This window comes from Erpetoichthys calabaricus, chromosome 3 (assembly GCF_900747795.2).
Source record: "Erpetoichthys calabaricus chromosome 3, fErpCal1.3, whole genome shotgun sequence".
NCBI lineage: Eukaryota > Metazoa > Chordata > Cladistia > Polypteriformes > Polypteridae > Erpetoichthys > Erpetoichthys calabaricus.
Genome location: NC_041396.2, coordinates 265596162 through 265606843, shown reverse-complemented (window position 1 = coordinate 265606843; position 10682 = coordinate 265596162). Strand labels below are relative to the sequence as shown.

The 10682-nt window shown below is 38.8% G+C and overlaps 2 protein-coding genes across 3 annotated transcripts in view; one reads left to right on the top strand and one right to left on the bottom strand.

Annotated features, from left to right (window-relative positions):
* On the bottom strand, window positions 1-2065 carry LOC114647600 (uncharacterized). 2 transcript variants are annotated; one of them, XM_051924096.1, is made up of 3 exons: window positions 1303-2065; window positions 841-909; window positions 1-499 (listed from the first exon to the last, which is right to left on the bottom strand). In XM_051924096.1, the coding sequence occupies exons 1-3, from the start codon at window positions 1666-1668 to the stop codon at window positions 497-499; spliced, it is 438 nt and encodes a 145-aa protein (XP_051780056.1). In that variant the 5' UTR covers window positions 1669-2065; the 3' UTR covers window positions 1-496. The 2 variants fall into 2 exon arrangements, with proteins under 2 accessions (XP_051780056.1, XP_028652038.1); XM_028796205.2 differs by having other exon boundaries at window positions 834-909; window positions 1303-2061.
* Window positions 2066-6068: 4003 nt separating this feature from the next.
* wrap53 (WD repeat containing, antisense to TP53) overlaps window positions 6069-10682 on the top strand; it is a 35148-nt gene continuing 30534 nt past the window's right edge. The window contains exon 1 of the mRNA XM_028798189.2: window positions 6069-6281. The gene's annotated coding sequence lies outside the window, so the exon portion shown is untranslated. The remainder of the gene's footprint in view (window positions 6282-10682) is intronic.

Genomic DNA, 10682 nt, shown 5'->3' with positions numbered 1-10682 from the left:
TTATCAATAATGATTGGTCAATTGAATTGAAAGAAAGAATGCACAAAGATTAAATTTAACAAACAGACTGATCAAGGAATATACTGAAGTATTAAAACAACAGCATGCCCACTTCTATATATTATATATAAATAAAACAACAATGTAAAATGCATAACAACTGTACAAAGCAGTTATAACAATTAAAGAAAAAATCCAGATGACATCAATTGTCTAAAAACAGACATGCAATTTCAAATATACAGAACTTAATCAACAATCTTTAACAATAACAGAAAGTGTCCTTTATTATTTACATTAATAGTTACATTAAATATATACAACTTTATTTTGCACAGTCATTTTAACACACAGAAATAAAAAGGCAAAAGAGAAGTAAAGAAAGAGACACATTTATTTGAGTAGAGTTGAGATGTAATCCTGAGTTTAAATGCCTCAGTGGTGCTTTCCTTGTGCGTCCAACTGTTGCAAAACAAGTTTGTCAAACTCTTCCCTCTCACTAAAAAAACAAAACAAAAACAACCACACAAATGAACAAATTCTAATCATACCAACCAGAAACACTGCTGCATTTGTCATTTGAAACCACAATTCTTGACCTTGTACAGTTTAGAATAAATGCTACATATAGCATACTTCTAAATGTAATTTTACCAATACTAAAAATGTACTAATGTATAGTTTAAATGTCACTTTAAACATATATATTCACATTTATATATATTTAGTTTATATTCTTGTCTAAATTCACAACAACTATAGGGTATTCTGTTTAACAGAATAATGGCGCTGAAAAGAAAAAGAAAGGACTGTTTATTTTCCACATGACGTACCACTCACTGTATGCTGGTCCATCCATGAACAGATTTTCTGCCTCTGGCAGAGAAGTCCTCTCAACTGTTTGTATAGCTTTAATAAGAGCCCATCAAAAACACAGAAAAAGAGAGGATGTTACTCATAGACACATTTTCGGTACTCAGAGATTTACTGAAGGCTAATTAACCTCTGGCATCAGCACATCCAGAATGATGCAAACTCTGTCAATCCTCTCAAAAGTGCTTACAGCTCTTCATCCAAGAAGTTGTAGAAGCCATCTATCAGCTCATCATCTTCTATATAAGTCATTACCAGGTGACCTTTAGGATTTTCATAATTTTTTAACCATTTGGACGATACCTTATGAGATACAACAGTCTGTTGGACAAGAAAATACAAGTGTTTGGCACTATAAAGTCATCATAGCTCTTTGCTGCCAGATAGATTACAATACCAAAGTTTTACTTGTCATCTGAACTAAGTTACCAGCAAGTGATCATCTGCTCCATGGTCCTTTATTATGAACTCTAACAGTTTTTCATGTTGAGTCCTCCTGTAGGCCCTGCTGATCTCTGCAGCTGCAAAAACCTGAGCCACTTGTTCTTCAGTCAGCTGCCCTACTGCAGCCACACGGCCAGCCTGCTCTCCTACACTGTGGACACACACAAATAAATGCATCAGACTGTCACATGTAGTATTTGTCTTATGCAAGCTGTCTGGTTTTGGTCTGAACAGTTGTGTTTTCTCGGAAAAGTGGACACATTGGAAGACAGTTGAAACTGTGAGGAGTACTCTGTGGATCACTACAAAAACTCCTGTTGGATGTGATCTCAATAGCTTTTCTGAATACATCCATTACTTCAGAGTATTATGATTGCACCAGTCCGGACACTGGCTAAAGTAATATGCAAGTCACAGAAAAGCTTTGAAGATATTTTTATTCTAACCATCAAAATAACCAATCTAACACTCCTCATGTGAGAACGGGTCAAAAAGCTTATGACAATCCTTCATACCATGTTCAATTTTAAGGTTTTTACTCAAGTTGAACCAAGTATCAAACCACAGTGGTAGACTAAGTTCTACATTAATACCTTGGTGTGGCTGTATCAGTATATTCCTCAACGAGTTCACTGCTGCCATGATCTTCTTGGTCCTGACTTTTAGATATTAAAATATTGATGTTATTCATTTAACAGAAAAAAAAGAGTGCCAGTAAAAGTTTACCTGTGTACACCAAAACACACACTGGTGTATTTAAAGTAACACTATATGAACTTATTTAAACATTAAAAAATGTAAAATTCCAAGCTTTTTTAAACTGTTTTCACCTGGTTGGATGTGAGGTGTCACCTTTGATTGTCCAAGCATCCCAAAAAGTAACGTCTAAAAAAGCAGGGTACCCGCACCGGCACTCAGCAATGGTACACTCAGAACAAGTACCAATATCTGTAAATTATTCTAACAAGGCACAGGTCATTTGGCACCCACTAAACCAGACCATAGGAGATGGCCACATAAAATTATGGGATAAATTGTTAACAAAACAAAAAGGAAACACTGAATATTTACCACCCATACTCAGCCTGAGTTAATGGGAAAAGTGGGATACACGTACCTCCGTAGGAAACTGCTGTTCTGCGGTGATCTCGCAAGTGTTCATTTGCTCGTATATATGAGCGTGAAGAATACAGTCGTGGATGACAGAAAGGGCACAAAAACACATCTGAAGATTAAATCTGTGATCTGTGGTATTTTTGATCGTGATATGATCCTGTTTAAAAAAATGTAAAATAACATTACAGCGTTTTAATTGAACATCTCACAAATGTAAATATGCACAGAGTTAATAGGGAACCAAACTACTGGCGGTGATCTACTAGCATTCCACTGAGCACCGGAGAGGGGGTGGGTAGATTGAAAAAGATTGAAAAGATTGGTGGAAGTTACACTTGATAGACAACTTCAAACGTTGAGTGAGTTTTTGATTGTCATACTTTAACAACAATCTCATTCGTTGAAATTCTGAATTAGCTAATACTATCCACTTCCATTTACAGTTATCCCGCCTTCAGATCTGCCCATAATGTCTCCGGTCTGCAGCATTACCCTTCCCCGGGGGGGGGTTGTGTGGGGTTTGATGGAGAGCTGAAGGCGGATGACGGAGATAGGAGGGTGGATGGTGGAAAACGGACAGCGGAGAACTGAGAGCGGACAGAGGAGGGATGAGAGAGGAGGGAGGAGGGGTGACTGGGGATTCCTCGCAGGGAGGAGGAATATTTTGTCGAAGGTAGTAGGAAGGATGGAGTTTTTTCGGAGGGAGGAGGATGTCCTAAAATGGACACTGTATTTTGGCGAAATTCGTTAATCAACACTACTCATGAGTCAACTAACCAAAGTGACATGTAAGGTGTTATTAAATAGGCTACGTGTCAGAAAAACAGTACGGTTTTATGCCAGATAAAGGAACAAGAAATGCGATTTTTGTTCTCAGGATTTTAGCAGAAAGAGCTGTTGAAATACAGAAAGATATTTATTTATGTTTTACAGATTGTGTGAAAGCATTTGCTCATGTGAGGCATGAGTCATTAATTTACATGCTAGAATCTGTCAATGTGAATGGGTAAGACTTGGAATTATTCAAGAATTTATGGGATCAGGAATCTGCTATTAGATTAAGCGGATTTATTAATTGATGTAGAGAGGTGAAGAGAGGAACAAGACAAAGTTGCGTCTTGTTTCCTGATCTTTTATACAGAAATCATCTTATCAGAGAGCCTGAAGGGATAAAGGTGTTGCAAAAAGAAAAATTGGAGGAATTAGTACTGACCGGACGGATAGATGGTTAAAGGGCAAGGGGTCGTCAACGATTAACGTTTCTTGACTGGCTACAACAAGTAACTATGAAGACATTCGACATATTGAGGAATCACAAATACAGAAATGAGAACAAAGCTATAGCTGCTGCCCACGTTAGGATTCTGCCACAGCACTTTGAATAAGAAACTCTTTTATTACAATAAACCAATCAAATTAATCAAAACAAGCAATTCACTTAAACAGGTAGTTCGAAAGAATCGAATCAGTAAAGTGAATTTAAATGCCATTACTATTCCCCACCTCCCATTTCATAACCTTAAGCAATCAAGCTGAGATGACTGACAAGCACCAAACGTATAAGAAATGGGGTGAAATGAGGGAATAACACAGACTAAGCTTGTAAGGTGACAGGACAGTGGGACTAGATTCAAATGTCAAAATGAAAATAGATGTGGGACAAGGTTGTGACGATTTTCAGGGTGTTATTTAGAGTGAGTGAATTGGGTGGGAATATATGTACCGGTATTGTATATATTGCCGTGGTAGAATTTTACACTAAATACACTTTAGTGGCCATTAACAATTACCTCATCATGTGTTTGCGTTACGGCATTTATTAAATCTAAATCTCTTAAGTGCAAAGAAGATTTCATATTAAGCTTAACGTGCTTTGGTGAGTAGGAATTCTTTTTCATCTCACTATGTAAAGTGGTTCAATCAGTGCTGCTTGAAGCCCTTTTGGAGCCCTAGGTTGTGGGACGGGGATGGCGTCCTTCCATTTCCATAAGACGTTGTCGATATTAGACTTCGATGACCTTTTCCACCTCAGCTTCTGGAGCTCACGCCCCTTCAGCTACATATTTGGCGCTCCTATACCTAAACACGGACTTTACGGAGCAAATACTTCTAATGCCCTGATGGATTAGCCGACTCACGTTGTAATCACCATTCTGCATTTTTTGACGAGGGAGCCCCGTGCTGCCCATATTAGTCAGTCATTTTCCAACCCGCTAACACAGCGTCACGGGCGTCTGTAGAAGCCAATCCCAGCCAGCAAAGGGAGCAAGGCAGGAACAAACCCCGGGCAGGGTGCCAGCCCACCGCAGGGCACACAGACACGCACACTTTAAGCACACACTATAGGACAATTTAGGATCGCCTACATGGGAGGACTGTGTGAGGAAACCGGAGCACCCGGAGGAAACTCACGCAGACACTGGGAGAACATGCAAACTCCACGCAGGGAGAACCCGGGAAGCAAACCCAGGTCTCCTCACTGCAAGGCAGCAGCGCTAGCACTGCGCCACCGTGCCGCCCGCTGTCCATATCACCCATACCATCCACCATTGGGATCGAAAAACAGCTAGTATGACAACAGATAGTATGTAGGATGTGTTTCTTAGACCTCTGAGAACAACACCAGAACATAGTACTTTAAAAGAGCAAGACAAGCCGTAGACTTTCAGCATGATGTCGTTTAACATAGTTAAACATTTCAAACTGGACTGTTTGCTGAATTATTTAATAAGATTTACTGTATTCTATCTCTTGTGTGAGATACAAATAGTGCATACATTTTTAGGAATAATCTAACCCTAATTGTTAAATGGAAACTAGGGTATGTTAAACTATTTGCAAACTCATTTGAAAAAACAAAATAAACAAACCTTGATTTTAAAAAGTGTTATTAAAAGCAAGATAAATAAAGCAGCATCATTTAATTTTTGAACTAGTTTATTCTTTCATGAGTCACATAACTAGGTTTAGTGACTTTTGATACATTTTTTTCTCAGCTTTACTAAATCTTACGCTGAGCATTTCCAATGACAGTGATACACCTCAGGAATTTCTTCTTGTTTTGAATGATATTAGCTGTTTTAGGATCAAACCCCAGATGTTACGTGTAAGGAATTTGCATGTTCTCCCCAGGACTGCATGGATTTCCTCCGCAGCCCATAGAAATGCAGGTGAGACGGACTGGCTTTGATAAATTTGCCCTGCTGTACAGACTGTGTATGTTTGCTCTGTGACAGGCTGGCACACGATTCCTGCCCAGTGCACAGTTGTTGCTGGGATAAGCTCCAGCGACCCTGTTGAGGATAAGAGGGTTTGAAAAGTGGATAAATGGAGTATCGTTTTAACAATACGTTGGTTTCTCTTTTAGTAATATAAATGTGAGAAATATGCTTGAAAGGAAACAAAACCATGTTATTTGTATATTGTTGTTTGTCCTCTATGACTCCATTGTCATTATGAAAATAACCATCGTCTTGGGTTCAAGTATGCTTCTATTTTTGTAATCTGAGTCCTCTGATTAAGAAGTTTTAAACGCCTGTGACTTAATGCTTGTCATTATTCATCTGCGCCGGTTGGTGCCAGTAATGTACGTTGTGACGTGTTTTTATTTCCCCTTTCTAACAAGAATACCACATCTCGCGAGGGTTCGGTGGCACTGTTATGGCTGCTTCCTTGTAGCTATAGTGGAAAATGTGAGCTCGGCTTTCAGTTTTGGATTATATTTTTTTTTGCAAAATCCAGAATTAAGAGACGTGTTTGTAGCCAAACCACGCTGAACAGTGGAAAAGGCAGTGTGTCTGTGAGACGGAGGTGCACACCAGGTTGTGTTTAAGAGGCGGCGAGAGAAGGTAAACACTTCGACGTGTGCAGTAGCGGAGGCGGAAGTGCTCTCTCCGCACGTGCCTTGGACTTTATCGCGGTACACCGAAGTTAAGCCGTTGATTCTTAAGGGGACTCACAGAGCGGGGCAAAACGTCTGTTAAAGGGCCTTGGGCAAAGCCGGCATGAGCACAGGCCTTGTAGCAATAGCGAGATTACAACTTTTTTTTTTTTTTCTCGCTAGTGATAGCTATTGCGTGTTAACTTAAATAGTACTTTATTGTTGCACGTGTATTTTAGTTTTCTTTGGTGCGCTGGGAAAGATCGAGGCTTATTATTGCCTGGTTTTGAAGCTCACATATTCCTACGGTTAATTGGACGTCATCAATATAGTAGCGCGCAAATGGTTTATTTGCCAGATTTTTGTAAACAGTGTGGCAATGCAGCATACAACATCATAGAGCATATATACACTGCCTGGCCAAAAAAAAGTCGCCACCTGCATTTAACTAAGCCAGGGGTAGGCAATGTCGGTCCTGGTGAGCCGCAGTGGCTACAGGTTTTCATTCCAACCCAATTGCTTAATTAGAAACCAATCATTGCCAATCTCAGACATTAATTTTATGGCTTGTTAGTCTGTGCAATGTAAGTCTTTTATATCGTAGATTTTTTTCCTTTCCAAGGATATCATCCAAATGATTTGAAGACTAAAACGGATCATTTTCAGTCTGACACATTTTTCTATTAAGTGTTTTATTAAATCAAACAGTACATGATGAACACACACAGATGTAATTGGAAAAAAGCTAGCTGGAGAACTGCTGGCTGCTTTGTCTTTTACATCTTATTGCTAATAAGGAGCAATTAAAACACTGAATTCAGCAGTTTAAGTTTGAAATAAGCAATTAAGGTTGGAGAACCTTAACAAGCGAGACCACTAAAATGAAGCATCAAAATGTCACTTAAGCAATATGTGCTTCATCAGCAATAATTGAGTTCTCGTTACCATGAGCTCCAAATTGCGCAGCACTTCACACTGTATCTCTTTTCATAGCTGCCTCTCTGGTGTGCTGCACCATGGACCCCATTAAATCATTATATCCCTGTGAAGTTGCAATCTCTTTGAAGCAACAAGAGGGAGAGGTCCCCTGTGAAATCTAGAGCACCTAGAAGTAATAAAGGGGTAGGGGGGAGCTGTTCACATCATCGCGTAATATTTCGTAGCCTCCTGTCAGGTGCACCACTGATGTTGTTTTTAGGGGGGGGGGGGGATTAAAAGAGACTGCCCATACTGGTACTATACTGGTTTTAATTTTGGGGTTTTCAATACCTTTCCAGTACAGATACATTCCTACAGATACATTACTTTATTAAGGTTTTGCTTTTTCATTTAATGTTCCTGTTTCCTTTGCTTTCCAACATAATTCTAATTTACATGATATTTTAAAGGTATGATGAGATGTTTAGCTGCTGTTTAGAGGCTATCCTTCTATGATCTGGCATTTTCACTTATCTGACAATCCTCCGGTCCTGATGGTGTCAGATATACAATAGTCTACCTGTATTTTATAATCATTCTAAAGTAGACTTATAGAATGTCAGTTATAAATCAAAAGTTTATTTTTTTAGTTTTAGGAATTAAAGTAGTGAAAACCCTTAGTTGTAGTTGATGGCAAAGCTTCATTGTTTATGCTTTCAAGAAACACTTAGCAAAAATACATTTTTACTTTGAAAATATTTAGTAAAGTTCTGCTCTAATACAGTCACTTCCCAGAGATGTATTTTTTCACAAGGATAATAATCTCCTCTTCATCAATAGGACAGTTACCATACTGCTTTTCAAATTCTGTTTAATTTCAGTTGTGAATTAAAGTGTTAAGTCATGGTTTGCAGAATTGAGTGCTACTATGTATCACTTTGTTTCTAAATAAGTTCCACAAAAAAGCTTTGTCAGATACAGTGTATTCTAATATTTAAAATACACATCTTTTTTTTTTGGGGTCATTTGCCTGTGTTGCGTTTTATTGTGATTGTCATTTCATCCTTTGACAGTGATGATTTATAGGAAGCTAACAAAAACTATGTTCTTTTTTATTAGCATCGATGGAAAATAACCGCTGTATTTGTTTCTCTTTTACTTATTTTACGGGTTTAAATCACTATTTTCACCAAAATGTTGTCTTTGATCAAAACAAAAAGGTTTTTAGTAAAAATTATGTTTCAAAAGTTATGCAACAACTGAAAAAACAGAAATGTCTTAAAACTAAACTTATTTCAGTCCTACAACATATTCGTTGAGTACATGCCTCTCACCTTCAACACTGAAAATATACATGCTGTGCCACAAAGAATTGAGTTTTGGTGTGGTGTATATGCAGTACTGTGCAAAAGTTTTAGGCAGGCGTGAATAAATGCTGTAAACAAAGAATGCTTTCAAAAATGGAAGTGTTAATCATTTATTTTCATCAATCAACAAAATGCAGTGAATGAACAAAAGAGAAATCTAAATCAAATCAGTATTTGGTGTGACCACCCTTTGCCTTCAAAACAGCATCAATTCTTCTAGGTACACTTGCACACAGTTTTTGAAGGAACTCGGCTGGTAGGTTGTTCCAAACAATTTGGAGAACTAACCGCAGATCTTCTGTGGATGTAGGCTTCCTCACATCCTTCTGTCTCTTCATGTAATTCCAGACACACTCGATGATGTTGAGATCAGGGCTCTGTGGGGACCATACCATCACTTCCAGGACTTCTTGTTCTTCTTTACACTGAAGATAGTTCTTAATGACTTTGGCTGTATGTTTGGGGTTGTTGTCCTGCTGCAGAATAAATTTGGGGCCAATCATATGCCTCCCTGATGGTATTACTTGATGGATAAGTATCTGCCTGTATTTCTCAGCATTGAGAACACCATTAATCCTGACCAAATCTCCAACTCCATTTGCAGAAATGCAGCCCCAAACGTTCAAGGAACCTCCACCATGCTTCACTGTTGCCTGCAGACACTCATTATTGTACCGCTCTCCAGCCGTTCGACGAACAAACTGCCTTCTGCTACAGCCAGATATTTCAAATTTTGGCTCATCAGTCCAGAGAACCTGCTGCCATTTTTCTGCACCCCAGCTCCTATGTTTTCGTGCATACTTGACTCGCTTGGCCTTGTTTCCACGTTGGAGGTATGGCTTTTTGGCTGCAACTCTTCCATGAAGACCACTTCTGGCCAGACTTCTCCGGACAGTAGATGGGTGTACCTGGGTCCCACTGGTTTCTGCCAGTTCTGAGCTGATGGCACTGCTGGACATCTTCCGATTTCGAAGGGTAATAAGCTTGATGTGTCTTTCATCTGCTGCACTAAGTTTCCTTGGCCAACCACTGCGTCTATGATCCTCAGCGTTGCCCGTTTCTTTGTGCTTCTTCAAAAGAGCTTGAACAGCACATCTTGAAACCCCAGTCTGCTTTGAAATCTTTGTCTGGGAGAGACCTTGCTGATGCAGTATAACTATCTTGTGTCTTGTTTCTGTGCTCAATCTTGCCATGACATGAAACTGTTTTTCACAACCTCACCTTGGTAGCAGAGTTTGGCTGTTCATCACCCAGTTTTAAGCCTCCTACACAGCTGTTTCTGTTTCAGTTAATGACTGTGTTTCAACCTACGTATGACATTGATGATCATTAGCACCTGTTTGGCATAATTGGTTGATCATACACCTGACTATAATCCTACAAAATCCCTGACTTTGTGCAAGTGTATCTATAAGAATTGATGCTGGTTTGAAGGCAAAAGGTAGCAACACCAAATATTGATTTGATTTAGATTTTTCTTTTGTTTGCTCACTTTGCATTTTGTAAATTGATAACAATAAACAATCATTATTTATATTTCTGAAAGCATTCTTTGTTTACAGCATTTTTTCACACCTGCCTAAAACTTTTGCACAGTACTGTATACTGTATGTAAACATAGGTGTTCATTGTCTAGACATCCTCCTTCCAGTGACTTTATTAACACAGAGGTGCTAAAAAAAATTTACAAAGAGGTGATTGTTCCTTATTAATCCAGAAAGGTTTACAGAGCCACTTTGGTCATTCTTACCAGTCCTGGCAATCCTGTTAAATGCCCTCCTCTCCTACATGTAAAATTTTAGGTAAAGTTACAAGAAACCTAGTGCAGAATTTTGGAATCTGCTGTTCCGGCTTGCCCTTGGTAACGTAAGTGCTCATGAATTTGATGTCAGAAAATACTTGGCAAAAACCAGGAGCATAGATTTAGTAAGGCTCAAACCGTTGCACAAATGAAATGAGTGACCACCTCAACTTTACCAACATGCACAAGTATGATCTTCAGGAATTTTAGAATTAGTGGCATACAAACAAGTATGTCAATTTTGGCCTTTTTAGTGTGGAGAAGTGCCAACGCTACATTCCAA